The 21,428-nt window shown below is 42.8% G+C and overlaps 1 protein-coding gene across 3 annotated transcripts in view; it reads left to right on the plus strand.

Annotated features, from left to right (window-relative positions):
• SUSD4 (sushi domain containing 4) overlaps positions 1-21,428 on the plus strand; it is a 132,703-nt gene that overhangs the window by 3,264 nt on the left and 108,011 nt on the right. Inside the window, exon 1 of one of the 3 annotated variants that reach the window (XM_037823198.1) lies at positions 16,073-16,182. The exons of the other annotated variants lie outside the window; for them this stretch is intronic. Within the exon in view, the coding sequence (XP_037679126.1) occupies positions 16,161-16,182 (22 nt within the window). The 5' untranslated portion in view covers positions 16,073-16,160. Of the gene's footprint in view, positions 1-16,072; positions 16,183-21,428 lie in introns of those variants that run through there. 3 annotated transcript variants of the gene reach the window in all.

Consider the following 21,428-nt stretch of genomic DNA (forward strand, 5'->3'; position numbering starts at 1 on the left):
AGTGGGGCCTGAGATTCTCCATTTCTAACAAGCACTTAGGTGATGTTGTTGCTTCTGGTCCATGGACATACTTTGGTTAGCAAGGCTTTAGACTAAGGCATTCCTTAAAATAAGTTGCTTTTGCATTCAGACTTTTTGACATCACTCTCAGTTACCAAGCTCAAATGGCCTACACGGGAGCAGAAGTCTCACCCAGTATCTAATCTTTAGGTGATACACAGAACTGAAAATCATCCGTCAGAGAGTGCTTTCCATTTTTCTCCCACAAAAAGGTGCATATTTAATAGACACTGTTCTGAAATGTGAATTTTCTATTTTGATTGCTTTCAGTGGAAAAGGAACACCACAATAGCAAGATATAATAGTCTCTGCTAGGAGAAAAAAGCATGTGCCCAATACAAGCATGATAGGAAAATCTGGAACTAGACAGGGTGAAACTGAGAAAACAATCAGATGAAGAAAAGAGGGAAAAGACCTCCATCAAAACCAAAATGATATGTCCTGGAAAACAAGAGATTCAATTTAATTCTTTGAGCCCTAAGGGAGCTTTCCTGAGCCTGATTTGGCTTGAGGTGACTTGCAGGTGGCTCTCTAGGTTATCTTTTATAAATTAGGAAAAAGGGCCCCGCTTGGGGTCACTAAGACCAAATAACTGAAAAGGACCAATGCCAGGTTTATAGGGAGATACAGGATCTTGCTTTCCTTGAGGCCTTATGGAGTGTGACTTTGGCTGCTTCTCTCCTCCCTCCAACCCAGTTCACCCGGGGTCAGACGAAGAAAGCCAAGAGTTTGCTCCACAAGGAGGTCCTTGAAGGTGAACTCATTAGCACATCCTTAAGTTTTTAAGGGTTCAGATGGCAGAAATTGAAGCTTGACTCTGCCATTTGACAGCTTTGGGGCCTTGGGCCTTACAACCCTGTTTCCTTATCTACAAAATGATATGGTGATATGAGGTTGGTGTGAGGGGTAAAAATCACATAGACATTCAATATTTGTGGTGAAAAAAGAGGGCTGAGGTGGTACCATAATCTTTGGGCCTTCACTTCATTCATTCATAATGATATGTATTATTGAGTGCTCACCCCTACCCTGTGCTAAGACTGTTGCGTATCATGTTCTTCTCACCTAGAAGAGCCCTCTTTTGCTCTCCTTTTTTTGCTCAAGGAACTAATTTCTCCTCAAAACCCAATTGAAATGCCCCTATCTCTTTCATATTTCCCTGGTCACTAGGTTCTCCTCATTGGGCCCTCACTGCACTTAGAGTAATCATTCATTGTAGTATCCTCTCATCCACCAGCCTGTAAGCCCATGGAGAGCAAGAACCTTGCCTTTTTCATTATTATCTCCCAGGAATCCAGTACAGTGTTTGACACATGGTAGATGCTCAGCTATTGTTTACTGAGAGCAAGAAAAAAGATTCCCAAATTACTGCCATACCATTAGAATAGAAGTGCCACAGGTTGAGATGCAAAAGCATAATATTTTCATGGCACTTGAGGCTGCGTTCAGTGGCAGTCATCCAGGAGTTTGGAGGAAGAATCAGGAAAGGATCTAGAGAAGAGGTGGCATTTGGGATGGGATGTGCGGGAGTGGGGGTTGGAGCATTTCAGGGGGAGAAATACCTTGAGCAAAGGCATGGAGGCGGCTACATGATTGCACTGTTCAAGGAGCAAAGAATAGTCTGGTTGATCTAGCACATAGTATGTTTGCAGGGAACCAAGCAGGGTGAGGAGAACAAATAGGTTGGAATGTTATTGTAAGGATTCTTGAAGACTTGATGAAGATTCTAAATATCACTTAGCAGACAGTAGGGACCCACTGAAGGGCTTAGAGCAGGAGTGAAATATCACCTGAGCTGTCCTTGATTTCTTTCCTCTGGTTCCAAGTCTCTGACTCAGGGCAAACCCTCAGTCCCACTGTCCTCTCTGCACATTTGGGTTGTGGCACTAGTGTGGTTGAATTAAGCTTCTTGACTTCTTGTTGTGGCCATTTGGCTGTAGCATTGGGCTCTGTGCCAACAGGCAGGAACAAAAGCTTTCTGAGTGTTTCACTAATTTGGGGGTGCCAGTGTCTTGGAGTTGTATTAAGAAAAGTTTTCTTACATGATAGAGCATAAGCTTCTCATGCAATGCTACATTTAAAAGCCACAATTTCAAACTGTACTTAACTCAAATGGTAAACAAAGTCCCAATTCCTCAAACTATAGATTATGATTCTTCAACCAAAGTCCACCTTTCTTTCCACAAAGTGAAATCTGAATGCTTTCGGAGACACGAGAAGGATTTCATATAAGTTTCAGATCTCTCAACCACAGGTCTGAATAGGCAAGTTGGAGAGAGAATCAGTGGTTCTTTAATGCCTGCTAGCATGTAAGAGTGTAGGTGAAGATCTGTCTCTATTAAGTATCGAATAGATAAGTGAGGAAAATCACCCCAATTATTCTCTGATCCTGGTGTCAGAGGCATATTTCAAAAACTTCCAAAAGGCCAAGGAGGGTTGCTCTTAGGTGGGAATCTGTAGTGCAGCGAGCAGGGCCCTGCATTCTTTATTTAGGTTGACAGCATTGCTGTGGATGTTACCTGAAAGTTCTTCGGGTTAGGAGCCAGCCTGCCAAGAATGCCTGAAAGGACGGCTTTGTTGCATCAAAGACCCTGGAGGAGAAGAGGGGAGAATGGGGGCAGTGGAGGGCCCTGCTGGGCTTACCTAACCCAGGCTCCTGCTGGGGTCCATGGGGGAGGGAAGAGGAGAAGAACACGGGCTCTTGCCTTTACTGTGGTCCAGAGGGGAGGGACAGGCCTTTCCCGCCAATAGTGGGGATTGGAAGTTTCAAACTATGGTGCAGAAAGCAGAAGCAGCAAAGTCTGTTTGGAGAAGCTGAGGGCAGCTTCTTATCACCCAAGCCATACGGAGAGACAGGCCTTGCTAGTAAATAAGGTGGTGCAAAAGGGCAATGGGCATGAGGAGAAGTGAAGGGTGGCTCTTTTCATCCAAACTGTTTGGAGATAGAGCCCTGATTCCTTGAGGTACAGGTCCCGCTAGCCACTGATACGCCCAGGGCAAGACTAACCGGGGTGGTCACTCAAAGGAAAACTTATGACTAAGCCAGGCAGGATGACCAGGTACCAAATATAATTTGCTTTCTGCCATTATGAGAGTTCAAGTTCAGTTTCTGCCATTAAATAGCTGTATGGCTTTTGGCAAGTTGTGACTTCTCCTTGACTCAGTTCCTGCTGTCTTACTAACATTCTTTTGAGTCTGTGATTATAGGAATTTGATGGGTCTGAACTCTGAATAAGGCTGGCTCTGATTTTTTTTTTTTTTTTTTTTTTTTTTTTTTCATTTCTCCATCCATCTTTTGTGGCAGGTCTGTTGCATGCCTTGGGTGCAGTTGTTGCTTCTGAGGAAACACAAGTAAGAGTTGATTTCTTTTCCAAAGTTTAAATTCAAGAGGCTGCATAATGGTTTTTACATAAATTTTTAATTCCTTTTAAAATTTCATGTTACTTATTGATACTGGTGAGAAAAATTATTTTCCATACCACTTCTCCTTATCCTTTACTTATTTTGAAAGCTCATTCAGTATTTTATGATGGAAATAACCGTACATAGTACGGTATGTCTAAATAGGTCATTGGGACTATGGCCTCTGAATTGATGGAAGGAAAGAGGCAGAAGAATAGGCTTTCTAATTTGTTTACAGTCACAATCATATTTCACCAAAACCAACCTCAGTATCTGTTTGTTCTCATACATCAAGTACAACATTTTACCTGAATTTTTAAAAATGCAACTAATCTCCATGACTCTAATATTCTCCTAAGGTTGAGGTGACATCGATTTATTGGCCCATTCTTACAAGAATGAGTTATTCAACTCATGAAAGATTCCCATAGGAAGATTGAAAAAAGATGGTTTAATTTGGTCAATGACTGAGTGATTTATAAAAGTTTCCAAATCATTATGTAATATCAATAATGGTAATAATTGCAGACTTTCAGAGAGTGCTTACTATGTACCAATGCTGTACTCCACACTTTACATTTATTAAGTGATTTGATCCTAACAATAAATGTACTAGGTAGGTACTATTAATATCCTCATTTTATAGAAGAGGAAACTAAGACACAGAAAGATTAAGCAACTTACCCAGGGTCACCCAGCTAGTAAATGAGGCCTGGAGACCCAGCTTATTATTCTTTTAGTTAAAAGCTTCCTCTGTAGCCTACCAGGGAATGGAAACCCCAATTCCTAAATGCATTTTTTTTTCCTTTTCATTTTCTTTCAATCCAAACATTTCTCATTAAGTGGCAATTGTCAAATATTTTGGAACTTTGGCCCTTCTCACCCTGATCTGAGGGAAAGCTTTTGTGTTTTGACTAAAAAGCTGAAAACATACAAGCCAATAAACAGCAGCAGCAACAAAAAGTCCCACAGTCCAAGACAAAGTGAAGTGCCTGAACTTTGGATTCATGCTGAAGAAAGTTATCCTGTGACCCTCCAGGATATCTGATTTTAGTTTGTCTCAATTCCCATTGTCTCCCAGTCAGCTCGAGGAGACCTCACTGGTCCAGCCCTTGGCTTCCAGGTTCTGCCTTTGAAGTCGTTCTTCCCTCAATTTGTCCCTTCTCTGTTCCCTTCAGTCCAGGCTGGTGGTGGTTCCGCACATAGAAATTTCACAGAGACCCTGTCAGCTTTGAGAGCAGATCACGGGTCCAGAGCATCGGACAGAAGGACTTTCCACAGATCCTTCCTGGATAACTGCATCTCCAATCCTGACTTCTGCTGAAGTGGCTGATGGATCCACGTTCAGTTAACCCCTCACCTGGAGCCCTGTTCTGCAGGGACTCACTTTCCAGGAGCTCAGGGAGGTCCCTGATGGAGCCGCTCCTGGCCCTGGTCTCAGAGCACACTGTCGGGATAGGCTCAGAATTTCCCAAACCTTCAATTTCTGCTTTCTTTGAGCTGAAGAATTCATCTCTCAGCTTATCCCTTTCCTCTCTCATTTCACTATAAACTACAAGGAGAAACCAGGCTGCAGCTTCCACACTTAGCTTGGAAATCTCCTCAGCTGAATACCCGAGTTCATCACTTTCAAGTTCTGCCTTCCTTCTGACATCAGAATTCAACTTTGCCAAGGTCTCTGCCACTTTCAAACAAGGATTGCCTTTCTTCCAGTTTCCAAAAACACATTCATCATTTCCTTCTAAGACCTCATTGGAAGTACCTTTAGCACCCATATTTCTACAACAGTCTCTTCAAAGCAATCTAGGCTTTTTCTTTAAAGTACCTCACAGTTCTTCCAGCCTCTACCTATTACCCAGTTCTAAAGCCATTTCTACATTTTTTTGGTATTTTCGATAGCAGCACCCACTCCCAATACCAAAAAACTGTTTTAGTTTCCCTGTTCCTAAGCAAATACCATGCACTGGGTTGGCTTAAGGTGCTGCTTTCTTCCCAAAGACTGGCATTCTGGGGCTGGCTGCTGGAGATCCTTGGTCCTTGGCTTCTCTGTCACATGACATTGCACGTGGCAGCCTCTCCTAGCCTCTCCCTTCTCTTCTGTTTCCAATGACTCTGAGCTTCTGGCTGCTCCCTCTGTGATTTTTTCTTTTTTCCAAATTTCATTCTGCTTACAAAGGACTCCAGTAATAGGATTAAGACCCATCCTGATTGATTGGGACTCACCCTAACTGAAGTAACCTTGTCAGAAGGTCCCTTTCACAATGGGTTCACAACCACAGGAATGGATTAAGTTTAAGAATATGTTTTTCTGGGGTACATAGCTCCAGACCACCACACTGAGGAAAGTGAGCGAATGGACCACACACTGAGAAACACCTGGCTGGGACCCCCTGTTATGACAGTTATCACTGTCATCATCCCCCCCTTTTTATTTATTTATTTATTTTTTTTTTTCATTTTTATTGAGATTGTTCAGATACCATACAATTATCCAAAGACCCAAAGTGTACAATCACTGGCCCCTGGGTACCCTCATACAGCTGTGCATCCATCACACTTAATTTTTGTTCAATTTTTAGAAACTTTTCATTACTCCAGACAAGAAATAAAGTGAAAGATGACAAAAGAAAAATAGAAAAGGAAACTCTAATCCTCCCCTATCCCTAACCAACCCCCCTCAATTGTTGACTCGTAGTATTGGTATAGTACATTTGTTACTGTTTATGAAAAAATGTTGAAATACTACTAACTGTAGTATATAGTTTGTAATAGGTATATAGTTCTTCCCTATATGCCCCTCTATTTTAACTTCTAATTGTATTGTCATACATTTGTTCTGGTTCATGGAAGTGATTTCTAGTATTTGTACAGTTGATCATGGACATTGCCTACCATAGGATTCAGTTTTATACATTCCCATCTTTTGACCTCCAACTTTCCTTCAGGTGACATATATGACTCTGAGCTTCCCCTTTCCACCTCATTCACACACCATTTGGCGCTGTTAATTATTCTCACATCTTGCTACCAACACCCCTGTTCATTTCCATACATTTAAGTTCATCCTAATTGAACATTCTGCTCATACTAAGCAACCACTCCCCATTCTTAAGCCTCGTCCTATATCTTGGTACCTTATATTTCATGTCTATGAGTTTACATATTATAATTAGTTCCTATCAGTGAGACCCTGCAATAATTGTCCTAATGTGTCTGGCTTATTTCACTCAGTATATTGCCCTCGAGGTTTTGTCATCAATCCATTTTTTTTTTTAATATGGTTTTGTTCACACACCATACATTCCATCCCAAGTAAATAATCGATGGTTCTCTGCATGGTCATACATTTATGTGTTCACCACCTTCACCACTATCTATATAAGAGCATCTGCATTTCTTCCACAAGGCAGGAGGGAGAGTCAAAGAAGGTAGAGAGGCAAAAGAAAGAGGAAAAAAAAATGACAGCTAGGAAGCAGCAAAAGGAAAAATAACCTTAAATCAAAGTAGAATAAAGAATCAGACAATACCACCAATGTCAAGTGTCTAACATGCCTCCCCTATCCCCCCCTCTTATCTGCATTCACCTTGGTATATCACCTTTGTTACATTAAAGGAAGCATAATACAATGTTTCTATTAGTTACAGTCTCTAGTTTATGCTGATTGCATCCCTCCCCCGATGCCTCCCCATTTTTAACACCTTGCAAGGTTGACATTTGGTTGTTCTCCCTCGTAAAAGACCTTATTTGTACATTTTATCACAATTGTTGAATACTCTAGATTTCACCAAGTTACACAGTCCCAGTCTTTATCTTTCCTCCTTTCTTCTGGTGTCTCACATGCTCCCCACCTTCCTCTCTCAACCGTATTCATAGTTACCTTTGTTCAGTGTACTTACATTGTTGCACTACCATCTCACAAAGTTGTGTTCCAAACCACGCACTCCTGTCTTCTATCACCCTGTAGTGCTCCCTTTAGTATTTCCTGTAGGACAGGTGTCTTGTTCACAAAGTCTCTCATTGTCTGTTTGTCAGAAAATATTTTGAGCTCTCCCTCATATTTGAAGGACAGCTTTGCTGGATACAGGATTCTTGGTTGGCGGTTTTTCTCTTTCAGTATCTTAAATATATCACACCACTTCCTTCTTGCCTCCATGGTTTCTGCTGAGAGAGCTGCACATAGTCTTATTAAGCTTCCTGTGTATGTAATGGCTCGCTTTTCTCTTGCTGCTTTCAGGATTCTCTCTTTGTCTTTGACATTTGATAATCTGATTAGTAAGCGTCTTGGCGTAGGCCTCTTCATATCTCTTCTGTTTGGAGTACGCTGCGCTTCTTGGATCTGTAATTTTATGTCTTTCATAAGAGATGGGAAATTTTCATTAATTATTTCCTCTATTATTGCTTCTGCCCCCTTTCCCTTCTCTTCTTCTTCTGAGACACCAATGATACGTACATTATTGTACTTTGTTTCATCCTTGAGTTCCCGGAGACATTGCTCATATTTTTTCATTCTTTTCTCCATCTGCTCCTTTGCGTGTAGGCTTTCAGGTGTTTTGTTCTCCAGTTCCTGAGTGTTTTCTTCTGCCTCTTGAGATCTGCTTTTGTATGTTTCCATTGTGTCTTTCGTCTCTTGTGTTGTGCCTTTCATTTCCATAGATTCTACTAGTTGTTTTTTTGAACTTTTGATTTCTGCCGTATACATGCCCAGTGGTTCCTTTACAGCCTCTATCTCTTTTGCAATATCTTCTCTAAACTTTTTTAATTGATTTAGCATTAGTTGTTTAAATTCCTGTATCTCAGTTGAAGTGTACATTTGTTTCTTTGACTGGGCCATAACTTTGTTTTTCTTAGTGTAGGTTGTAATTTTCTGTTGTCTAGGCATGGTTTCCTTGGTTATCCAACTCAGGTTTTCCCAGACCAGAACAGGCTCAGGTCCCAGAGGGAAGAAATATTCAGTATCTGGTTTCCCTGCGGGTGTGTCTTAGAAAATTGCCCTTTGATGCCTCAGGTCACTGTGCTTTTCTGCCCAGCAGGTGATGCCTGTTAGCCTATAATTCTTGACTGGTGTGAGGAGTTATGGCTGTGTTCCCCCAGGCTCTGGGGTCTGGTTCTGAATGGAAAGGGCTCCACCCCTTTCCTCCTAGAGAAGACAGACCCTTCAGGTGGAGGTCATTAGCATTTCAATGGTCTCTCTCTCTCTCTCTGCTTGTGCTGTCTCCACCCTTCCCAGAGTCACAGCCCTGGAAACTGAAAATGACTGGGGCTTTCTCCACTGAGCCAAAAAAGAAACAGTCCCCTTCAGACCCAGTCCAAGGCGACCCTCTGGCTCTCCCAGGTCAGTCGTCACCCAAAGCCTCTGTCTGTTTTTTGGGGCTGCGTACCTGTAGTGAGCAGTTCACACTCGCTACTTAAAACCCCAGTTGGAGCTCAGCTGAGCTGTATTCGCTTGCTGGGAGAGAGCTTCTCTCTGGCACCACGAGGCTTTGCAGCTCGGGCTATGGGGGAGGGGGTCTCACAGCTTGGATCCGCAGGTTTTACTTACAGATTTTATGCTGTGTTCTTGGGCATTCCTCCCAATTCAGGTTGGTGTATGATGAGTGGATGGTCTCGTTTGTCCCCCCGCAGTTATTCTGGATTATTTACTAGTTGTTTCTGGTTTTTTGTAGTTGTTCCAGGGGGACTACTTAGCTTCCACTCCTCTCTATGCAGCCATCTTGCCCTCCTTATCCATCATCCCCTTTTGATGCTCCTTTAAGCCGTTTGTTATCTCAGTGTGATAGCCTTCCTTGGAGTGGTTCTTTTCCATGTAATTTAGACAAGCTCTAACAGTAACATTAGCTTATATGTGCTTAGGGTGCTACAGTTTGCAAGGTGTCTTTTGTGTGGATCACCACCTTTAATTTTCTTAACAACCCTGTAAGATAAGGAGGAGTTTGTGATTGCTTCCTTTTTTCTTTTTCTTTTTTTTTTTAATTTGGAGAAACACCCCCAGTGAGGTTGATCTTAGACAAAGCTAGGGTAGGAGCCAAGCCTCCTGAGTTCAAGGCTTTCCTTTTCATCATTATGGGCCAGCCTTTAACTTATTCTGATTGGTAATTATCAAAAGGTAAAGGAAAAATTATTTCTGAGGATCATGAGCATGAGTAAAATCCCCCTCAATAAGATTAAATTTGAAGCAAGAATAACTGATTCAATGGTTTATGAGATCTGAGAGTCACTTACTGTGCTGTTGAGGAAAGTGATGTTTGAAGGTATGAGCTTAAGATGCTGTGTTTTAGGGAAGAATTTGGTCCACCATTTCTCCTTCTTTAAGAAAAAAATTCCTTAATACCACTGTAAGAGAGAAGAAATTATCCACTCGAAGAAAAACAGATAGAAATAATTAAGCAAGTTGTTAACGAACTGGAATTAAAAGTGCGTTTTAAAATAGCTTCTTAATTGAGAGTATTGCAATTGCTTTATTAATCTTAAACAAGGTAAACTGGCAACACCAGGGAAGTAAAACAAAGTAATTCCTGGCATTATTTGGAAATGAGAGTAAACTTGGGAATGCCGTGGGGAATGGGCCTCCGTGACTGTGCGATGGAGTCACAGCACATGCACGCCCCAGGGAGGCAGAGCAAGAGTGAATTTGTCCATGTATATTGGTCTCCAGGAATGGATTTTGGTTTATAGAAGTAAGCGGAAGTGCAATAAATTGAGCATTTCAAGTGGGAGGATGCATAAAGGTGAGGTTGTTTTGAAATGAAGGTTCAACGTGGTTATCTCATGCTTTGGTTTGAAATTGGTGACTTATCTCCTGTAATTACCAGCATCAGAGCAGGGCTGAAATAGAAGGTTGTCTCATGCATTGTCTTTCTTTTTGTCAGAGCAAAAAATACAAAAGGACCTTATAGATATATGTGGTTAAATTGGATGAAACAGTAAAAAGGAGTTATTGCAAGAAAGAAATAAAATGCATTCTTACAGTAGATTCTTTAAAATCTTTGTGCCTCCAACATTGTTACTGATCTAGCTGGTTTTCAAATTCAGATTCTCAGTATATAGAAGAAGAATCCTTGGGACTTCCAAAATACTTCAACTCCTAGTTTTCTCCAGGAGGGAAACACTGGGATCTGCTTGTTTTGCACAAATTTGATGCTGTCAGGTGCATGGCTGTGAGAGGTTCTCAGTTATCAATTAGACTGCTATTAAGTAACTCCAAGTTACAATGTTCAAATCTAATCCAAGAATGTATTTTAAGCTAGCACTTTCTTTTTGAAGACATGCCTGCAAATTTAGGTTATAGTATGACAGCATATACTCAATGGTTGGGGTCATCTCTGTGTTTAAGTTATACTCAAAAAAAAATGGGGAAATAATATTTTAGAAACTCGCAATTTATCTGATTTAAAATAATACAGATCTGAATCTCTATGTGACCTTTAAAAGACTTGTCCAGTCTGGAGACCAGGTTTTTTCCTACCACCCTTCTGTTTACATGATTGTTTTGTAGATGGGTGTTACTCACTTGCTTTTATAATGACTTGATGAATATGTTTTAATTTCTCCAGACAAAGAGCTGGAGAGGTATAGGGTCAGTTTTACTTGCTACTGTCACCGACAGGCTGAGTGATAGTAACCTAATTGCTTCCTTAGTTTAATTATCTGTGAAATGGCAATAATACTTGGACCATCTACCTCTCATGGTTGTAGAGTGATTCAAAAGCATTAACTAGGGGAAAGTACCATAACCATTTGAGGTATCAATATCATCACCAACAATCTGGTGATGAATCCTTGCTATGTTCACGATGCTGGGGTTAGCCTTGCAGGAGCTTCCTTTGCCCTGAAGGGATATAACATAACAAATACATGATAATATCGAATGGCACAGGCTGAGGCAGACATGCTAGACTTTTACTAGGTGTTCACTGATCCTTGGCCCCAGTAGTCCTACAGACCTAACTGGTCATGGGGTGGTATGGTAGGTCCTATAGCAGAGATTTATCTGAGACTCTGGGAGTGGGGAGGAGTCAGAGAAGGCTTATCAAAAAAGATGACATTTGAGTATTGAACAGTACTTTTTCCAGGCAGAGAAGGTGTTGGGAGGTGATCTTTTCAGGAGAGGGGTGGCATAAGCAAAGACTTGGAATGAGAAAGAATGCATATTGATCACAAGGAATAGCTCAGGGCAGCCTTAGTAAAGGGCAGATAGGTTGAGAGGAGACTGGAGAGGTAGGTTGGATCCACACGATCACCTAAAATTCTTAGGAATTAGAACATTACACTGTTGGCAACTGGGAGCCTACAGAAGATGTTGTCAGGCACATGGCATGATCCGATCTTCCTTTTTGAAAAGAATTCTTTTAGCAGTGTGGAAGATGAAACAGCACAAGAGAGGAGAGGAGAAGCAGAGAGATATTTACTTAAATATTTATTAAGCACCTACACTTTGCTAGGTAGAGGATACAGTGGGGAACAAAATAAAGCTCTGCCCTCAGGGATTTGTATTCTAGTGGGGCACAGTTAGGAAATGATTGCATTTGCCCAGGAGTGACATGATGAAGGCTTTAACTAGAAAGGAATAAACGGTTGTGAAAGATACAAAAGAGGGCAAATAACTGAGGCCAGGCGGCTGATTGGATATGGAGATGGAGAGAGAGCATTAGCAGCAGTCATTTGGATGGGAAGCTAAAGAGTTCATTTTGGATAAGTAGGCTTGCGTTGCCTGCAGGACCTCCATTTGGGCACCATCTGTCTATCCGTTGCAAATTCACTTGGCCCACAGGAGACAAATTAGGGCTGGAGATGTAGATTTGGGTGTCATCTGCATCAAGAGAGATATTAGACCTGCAGGACAGGCTGGACTTTCCCAGGAAGAGCATGCAGAGTCAGCAAAGAAGAGGGTTCAAGGATGAAGTCCAGGAAGCATCCACATTTACGTGTCAAGCGGAGAAGCCAGTAAGGAGGCTGAGAAATCATGCTGATAATCAGTGTTGGTAATAAAAAAAAATATGTTTGATTCTGGCTACTGAATGACCACTCTAATATGGGGGCAGGAGGTTCATTTTCTTAATTGTGTTACCATTAAGATAATGTTCAAGTAATTTGAATTCTGGGTGTTCATACCAACTGGATGGAAAGGAGAGCAGGGCCAGGAGAGAAGAAGGTTATGGAGGGCAGAGAATCTGCATAGAGATGTTGGAAGTTCAACTGCAGGAGAATCAGAATATTTTCTAGCCTTTACTGAAAGGCCAAAGCTAACAGGCAGAATAAGAGCTAACAGACAGAATAAGAGTTCGACAAGGTCACTAGGTGGCTGTGGGGAACTTTGGGCCGAGGGGAGCAGGTTCTTGGTGCAGTGGTGTGGCTGTGAAATATCTTCCCTACTGCTGCCCCTTCCTCCATCTTGTTGGGGGTACCAGGATTTTTTATGCGCTAGTGCTTGGATGCATGTCCTTTTGCACAAATCCTTTGACAGCCAATCCTCGAGTCCTTCAAAAACTCAGTCTTCTCAGGCTGTCAGTTAATCTTCAAACGTGATTGTCAGAGAGGGATTCCTCTGTCACCCCATGCCCCCGTGGCCAGCTCTGTCACCTCTCCAGAGAGTTTTTTAACCTCTTCACACTTGGGTTTCTTCACCTGTAAATCAGGGGCAATAAGGCTTGTTCCCCTAGACTTCACAGAATCACAGATAGAGTGGTTAGGCAGGAGGCAGTGTCAGAAGATGAGGCATTTTATAAATACCAAATAGAGTTATTATTACCTGTCTAGAAGGAGACATCTCTTCACTGTGCCTACGGCCATTTTTGCCTTTTGCCTCCCTAAGTACTAAAGGAGGGTTGGAGTGCTCTCCACAGCATGTAAATGCCTTCCCACTTGTGGGTCCTGACCCCTGTGCAAGCTCATTTTATGTGGATATGATGTGAGGCAGCTGGAGGAGCTGTTTTGCTGCAAAATGGGATGTGCCAATCTGTGCTGCGTCCCTGCTGCTGGCTTGTGCAGTGAATAGTCATGTCTGGAGATGGAAAAGGTCCTTGTGCGTTGAGAGGAACTTCTCAATAGCTGTTGGCCCAAGCCCAGTTGGTTCCTTTTGTGTGCTGACAGAGCCTTGAGAAAAAAATGAAACACGGAAGGCAGGCAAGTGATTCGTTTTAGGTGCTTCACAGGTATATGAGAAAGGAAGTTGCGACTTGTGTCTCTCCCTCTGCCTCCCCCTTACCCTGCATGGTGTTATTGTGGTTGGAAGTGTGTGGGCACAGTGGGCCAGCATCTTCAGGCTTAGGTGGAGCAGCAGGATGAATCAGAAGCTGCCTTGGGATCCAGAGAATCACCAGGTGCTTTATCCTTGCTAAATGCCTCCCTCACCTCCAGCTGCATGCTGTCTCAGATTCTTGGGAATCTTTTTATAGCTTTGCAGGTGGGATGCTGCTTCTGGGTTTCTGTGGGCTGGAGATCTTGGGATTCCTAGTCCTTTGGGGAAATGCCTGGAAATCCTCTGACTGCTTTCCAGCCTAAGAGCCCCTCAGGAGAGCAGTCTTTTTATCTGCCAAGGGCACCTTTCTGAGGTTTTTCTCAGCCCTGACTGTCCTTAGATCTTTGCCACAAGTGGGCTCCTGGAATGCCAGGGTCTTATCTGGGGAAGTGTTCCTTAAAGGGCAACTGGATCAAAGGGTTTTGACTTATAGAAGAGAGTCTGGTATGGTTTCCTTAGGTAGCAGGACATTATTCCCTGGAGAGTGGCTTTTCTGAAAATCTACCACTACAGTTTTCAATTACATGGTAATAAGCACACAGCACCTTTGCCCTCTGTCATCTCCAGATGCAGGAAGATCCAGTTCCTCAGGGGCTCTCCAAACACACAGAGCATCTAAAAATGGGAGTGAACCTGCCCTTTCTTTGTAGCAGTTGCCTTTGCATCTTGGATGGAGAACAGCAGCCACACTCAAGGGTGGATTCCTGTTAGTCTGGTTTTGCTGCTGTTAAAATTGTTCCTTTACAGTTTCCTGAATGCACTGTGGTTACCAGGAGCTTTAATCAAAAGCAGAGTCTCCCCTTTGACTGTGCTGTGTGGTTTGTGTGCATCTCACCTCCTACGTGCCGTCGTCTTCTCTAATACTTGGCATTTTCTTCAGTGCCTGCTGTGTGGATGTTGTTACTAAACTGGGTCATGTTCTTAGTGATGTAGCATAAGCTAACTAACACTGAAATTCAAAAAACTGTGCATGCCTGTTTCTTCTTGACCTTAGACATATTTAAACTCTATTTTTTCAGTCTTGTTACTGGATTAAGGGAGACACACCTCTCAAAAAGTTGAAGAGCAAGATGGCCACATATTCACTAAGAGTTCCAGAAGAAAGATGATGCACTAAAGATGGTCAGTTGACCTGCAAAAGCAAGAGTAGAACAAAATTGAAATAAGACCTACTGAGCCCTTTCATTCACTCTGCCCTAAACCACTGTGCTCTTTCCTCCACCTGGCACGTACACAGCGGTGGTCCTTCCCACCCTTACAATCCAGCTTACATCTCACCTGCACAACCTTCTGGGCACCTGTCAGGTGGCCCCTGGCTTCCCTAGCTTGAGGAAATCTCTCCATTCTCAGAACTCTCGGAGCACTAGAATCATGGGGTGTTGAGCTGGAGAGGACCATGGAGATGGTTAGGTCTGGGGGTGGTTTATATGGAGCTCCTTGGTGCCCCGCAGGGTCTGCCTAGACAGAGCGAGGACTGAGAGGAGCAGGTCGAGCAAGCTGCTGCTGAGCACACACCTGCTTCCTGCACCTGCTTTACATGCTGCGTCTCTTCCTGTCTTCTCACCAACATATGAAAGCACCACAGCTCGCCCAGCCACACTGTCCTGAAGATGAGGAAAAAAGAAGTTCTCTGCCACCCCTTTGGCACTTTAAAGTGGTTGTTAAGAACAAGGGGCCTGGAGAAGGACAGCCTGGGATTGAATCCCGGCTCTACTGCTTAGTTGCTTTCCGTGTGGGCCAAGCTGCCTTATCTGTCTGTGCTTCAGAGTCCCCAACTGTACAATGGGCAAACACTAATAACTGTGTCATAGGACTGTTGTGAGGATCAGATGAGTTAATATATGGAAAGCACATAGAATAGTGCCTGGAGCATGGTAAGATTTCAGTAAGTGTGGCCTCTTAGTAGGTTAGTACCCTCATAATCAGCAATTATTACTGTGTTTTTAGTTATACAAACTCCTTAAACTAGGATCCACAACCAATTCACCGTCTTTGCCCTGACCATTCTCTGTGTGCTCTGTCCACTCAGTAAGCATTTGCTACTGTCTCATATTAGAATGTGTGAAAGACTGAGAGAGTACAGCCTCAAGCCACAACTGGATTACAAGTCCCGTGAGGGCAGGGGCTAGGCTTTCCATTGGATTGTTATCCCTCAAAGCATGGTGCACATACGTAGTCTCAGTCCAGTACCCACAGCTTGATCACAGGGTTAAAGGACCGTGCAGCCAGGTTTGACAGCCAAAACCTACGACTTTATAAATAAAAGGTATTGTTGAGTCAAGCATTTCACTGTTTCTAAACTCCGTTTCCTTTTGCTTCTTACATCCGGGTAAAGTGGCAACAGTGGCTGCAGTAATTGGCAGGAAGGACAGTGAAAGGGTTGATGTCTGGCTTTGACTTAAACCTTGTCCCTTCCTTGGTGAGAGACAGCACCTGGAGTGTCTGGTTTTTCACTTTCAGAGTATGTGGCATGGAACTTCTAAGGGTGAGAAAGTTATATTTATCCGTTGTTATATTTACTGAACAAAGTATTTATTAAGCACTTACTGCATGTTGAGGAAGGTGTTAGGTGCTAAGAGTAGAAATAAGACACAGCCCTAGACCTCAAGAAGCTTGAGTCTACATGGGATACCAAAGGAAGGCAAATGTCAATTCCAAGGAAAACGTGCTATGGGACCAGAGGTGGAGCTCTTACCCAGTCAGGGGAGATCAGGAAGGCTTCTAGGAGGAGATAATGCCAGTGCTGAGTCCTAAAGAAGAGTAAGAATTAGTTTAAGAAGGGGAGGAAGTAGTGATATGGGCAAAGGAATAGCTGCACGAAACCACTTTTGTATGTATGTGTGTGCTGGTGGTGGTGGTGTTTCCAAGCTGTTCATTTGTCTATTCATGCATTTCATTAAGTCATTCAACAAACATTTCCTAATGTTCTCTCTGTACAGACTACATGCAGACACTGGTGGTGGGGTTCAGAGATGATCTGGAAGCTCAAATTTGCTGCATTTCCCAAATTACTTTCCTCTAACCTAATGAAACTACTGCTAGATACTCCCATTATCCGATTACAGCTGCTGGCTACTAAAAATCAATTGCAAGGGGCTCTCCAGACCATGCAGAGGGCCCACTCCTGGTTTAGGTCAGGTAAATATTGAATCATTACTGAGTTACTTTGCAAAGACTATCTGTAGTAATAGGAGGCCATGTCATATTTTATTTTTAAGTCATTTATCTTTTATGGGGCAATTTCTTCTCCCCTAATCAAAACATTTCCTTGTTTTTCCTTCTGATATTTTAAATTAAAACAAATGATGTGTTTGAATGATTTAAGTGTCCAGTTTTGATTGTGCTGCCCTTCTAAGGAGCCTTTGTTTTGAGACCCATCGCCTGTTTTTGTCAAAGAAGGGGCCTCACCCAGATTGACAAAGCAACAACCAAGTCATCTGCAGTCTAATGCCCCTTTCTTGCTTCTCTCCGCTTAGTACATCTTACGGGTTCTCAGCCTAGTAACCATGCACCAGCTTCAGGAGGTCTGTGAACCGGTCCCCCACCCTTACCCCTGAAATTGTGTGTAGAGCTGAGTGTGCATTTCTCTGAAGACAGCCTATAACTTTCAACAGATTCTTAGATGAGTTAATTACTCAAAAAGGGTTAAAAATCACAGCCTTGGAACACACTGCATAGAGTGAGTCTGTGACTAAGCTACTGATAGAGATCATACAGAGAAATAAATAGTTTTCAAGAATTGGGGAATTGTTTTTCATATTCATGAGTTCTTTTCTCTTGAGGGTTTGGGCTTAAATATCTTTGTGTTGGGTTCAAGGTGTACTGGGGAAAGAGGGCCTAGAGAGGCAAAGCAGATAGCCTTGGCTGACAAATTCATGGGGACTGGCAGCCATCAGAGAGCCGCCCCTTTATTTTAACTCTTCATCTGCCCTGGCAATTGCCTATACTCTGCAATTTAGGAAAAAACCCTCTGCTATGAAATGGTTTCTGCATAAATGTCAAGAGAATAATTAGATATAGAAGAGGTGGAGTGATCATTTATTCAACAGACATTTAATGAGAACTGTGAGGAGGGCCCTGTGCTAGGCAGGGTGGGAGAACAGAGATGAATGATATGTAGGATTCAAATGCTTGGGCTATAGAAGATTATGTGTGGAAAATATTTATTTTTATTTTTTCCCCCGGAAATGTGGCAGAATGAGAAATATCCCAATAAACAGCCAAAAGCAATGCTTTTGTCTCAGTTATCTCTGTCATTCAGCATGTTGTTATGACATATTGAAGCATATTATAGACTTTATAACTGTGATTATGCTATTCTTTCCAGTGTTATAAACGGATGGTTTAGTTGCATATGAAAAAAGAGGTTTTTTTGCTGAATGAATATTAGAAACATAATAAACGTCCCTGTTATTTGGATCTATGGTCCACCCAATCTGGACTTTGGTTTTGTAGTATTCAAGCTAGAGGGGCTTAGAGGTTGTCTTAATTACTGGTGAGGAAATGAAGCCCCTAGGAGTGAGCTACCTGGTTTCACAGCTGGTCAGTGGCAGAGCTGTGGCTGGGGCCCTATATCCTCTCAGATGGGGCTTTTCTGTAATGTTATTTGCGTTCCTTCAGACAAATGGGGGTTTTAACAACAGGACCCACCTCTTGGGGGTTATGAGAATTAAATGAGATAATACATGGAAAAGCACTTACAACAACACTTGGCACAGAACCCAAACTCAGTGAATGCCACTCGTTGTTTGTATTGTTCATTGCCTCCTATGAATCCTGTTCTCCATAAGTTCATTTGAACTCTTCTTGATAGCTACCACCCCTCTCCCGGCCCATGTCACCTCTTGGATAATGTATTTCATATGCTTATGAACTGCTAAATACTTCTTTCAATTTGCCTAAGTATATTTGTCTTTCTTCTGGCTTCAAAAGGTGTCCCCTAGTTATGGGGCTATTCTGAGAAGCCTTTGCACTTTTTTGTAGAATGTCAGGCCCCTTTGGGAAGGTCACTCTCTGTTTGCTCCACTCCCTGCCTGCCACAATATCCTCATTTTTCCATGCACCTGCATCTCTCCACTGGGGCCTTCCCGTTCCTCTAAGGCTTCGCCGAGGGGCACTAGTGGTCAGCCTGCCCAGGCGTGTGGGCTGGCCCAGCGTGACAGCTTCCTTTTTGATGACGTCTAGCATGTTGTTGACAGCTGGGTTTCCGGCAGCATACTGGGCTGATGTTATCTCCAGAGAACAGAAAGTTCAAACTCCCAAGCCCTCTTCTGCAGTACACTGATTGCTCAGAGCCCGTTGTTTCATGAGCACAGCAGAGTGTGAATTGTTTCCCTAGGCCAGACTCTGCTCAGGAGCAGACGTTATGAGGAGCCCTTCAAGCGAGAACTTCACGCTTGTGAGCGTAAACTGTGAGGTTGACTGTTTCTTACTATCAGGAAACCATCAAAGCCAGCACAGAAGCACAATTAGCATGCAGCAGTTAATGATTTAGTAGTTTTAGTTTATGTGAGAATATTAATTCAACACTTGACATATTAAAGCAGAGTGGAGAAACGGTATCCACTGTGATGAAGATCTTATAACAAGAACTGAGAGTATGAAAACTTTCTCTGACAAATATACATTAGCAAGAATATCCAGTTCAGTATAGCAGAGATTGAGTGTTGAGCGGCCTTCAAATGCTTGTCTTTCAGTGTGATTGTGAAAGCCTTGTGGATTGCACTCCCTTTACCCATAGTATGGATGGATGAGCAGAAAAATGGGGACAAAACTAAATGAAAGATAGGGTGGGAGGGGGATGATTTCGGTGTCCTTTTTTACTTTTATTTTTTATTCTTATTTTTACTTTTTCTGTTATAAGGAAAATGTTCAAAAAATAGATTGGGGTGATGAATGCACAACTATATGATGGTCCTGTGAACAGTTGATTGTACACCATGGATGATTGTATGGTATGTGAATATATCTCAGTAAAACTGAATTTAGAAAATGCTTGTCTTAGACAAGAAATCACGGTACTATAAAGTAGTATCTTAATTATTTCATTTATAATTCAAGTTAGATTTACTGAGTAGCTACTGTGTAGAAGGCAATGTGCCAGGTTTTTTAGAGGTCATAGCAATCTCTAAGGTAGGACTTCTGCCCTTAGGGGCCGGGGTGATTTAGTTGGGGAAATAATTTTATCCTCTGTAATTGTGATAAAGAAAAGCAAGTGCTGAGGGCATAGTCAGAGGGGTTCTGGAGCAGGAAAGATGGCTTCTGACTTGGTGAAGAGGGAAGGATTTATAACAGAGTTGGCATTTGAGTTAGGCCTTGAAAGGAATGTATGATTCCAGGAGGAGGAAATGGGGAGCAAAGGATTTTAGAATAAAGAACATGAACATAGGCACTTCTGTGGGCAAATATAAGGTGTGTTCTCAGCCAGGGAAGCACTCATTTTGACCAGAACCAAGAACATGTTTTGGAGATGTATAGGCAATAGGGCTGGAAAGGTAGTAACGGTGATGATGATGATGATGGTGGCGGCTAACATTTATCAATCACTTGCTTTGTGGTAGACGCTTTTGATATGCTTTACATGCATTAACTCATTTAACCTTCCAACAACTGTATGAATTAGGTACTGCTTTAATCATCATTTTCAGATGAGGAATTGCGGTACAGTTGCGGCGAAAGGACAGCTCAAGGTCCTTGAACTGGGATTTGGTGGGGCTGGTATCCAAATCCAAGCATTCTGACACTGGAGTCTGGGCTCTCTGCCACTCCTTCCTTCACTGACTCTGGGCTGGGAAATGCTCCTCATGGAAGCCTTGGGTATCAGACCAGGGAGTCCCAACTCATCTGGAGGCCACTGGCGAGCCACTGAGCATCTGAAAGGAGCAGTGTGTTTCAGCCCCCTTTAGGGCAGTGGTTCTCAACTGGGGGTGACTTTGCCCTCCAAGTGACATTCAGCAATGTCTGGAGGCATTTTTGGTTGTCCTGACTGGAGGAGGGTTACTTCTGGCTGGCATCTCTGGGTAGAGCCAGGGATGCTGCGAAACACCTTACATTGCACAGGATACCCCACAACAAAGAATTATTTGGCCCCAAATGTCAATATATCTGAGGCCCAGAAACCCCATTCTAGGGTGATTAGTCTGGCTGCATTGGGCAGGGAAATTGGAGGGAAGATGCCAGAGGCAGGTGACTAGGAGGAGGGTGTTATGGGGGAGAGGGAGTCAGGGCCCTTAGGCAGCAGGAATGGAAAGGAAGAGAAAGACATTTCAAAGGATGAAAACAGAGGTGAAGACCAAGGAGGAAATTGCAGCCAGAGGTTTCTAGTCTGCATGCCAGAGAGAAGAGTGGAATTATTAAATGTAATGGAGATGTCAGGACGAAAAGCTTATATTAGAAAAATGATGCATTTGGGAAAATTTGGACATGCTGGTAGAGTTGCCCAGCAGGAATTTCGAGAATGAAGGACATGAAAGGAGAGAAGTTGGGGTTATAAATGCAGATTTAGGAGTATCTCCTGGGAATCAGTAATGAAAATCACTCTTCAGTGGTCCAGAGAGCAGACTGAGGGACAGAGGCCTGTGAGTGACCCCACCTGAGGGCTGAGGGAGAGAGAGAGTCAGGATGCTTCAGTGTGAAACTTGGCCCCACCTTTTAATAGCCACATGATCTTGGACATGTCCTTTTACCTCTCTGTGTCTCAGTTTCTTCACAGGAGACAGAGGGAACATTCAG

Source organism: Choloepus didactylus, chromosome 2, assembly GCF_015220235.1.
Source record: "Choloepus didactylus isolate mChoDid1 chromosome 2, mChoDid1.pri, whole genome shotgun sequence".
Classification (NCBI taxonomy): domain Eukaryota; kingdom Metazoa; phylum Chordata; class Mammalia; order Pilosa; family Megalonychidae; genus Choloepus; species Choloepus didactylus.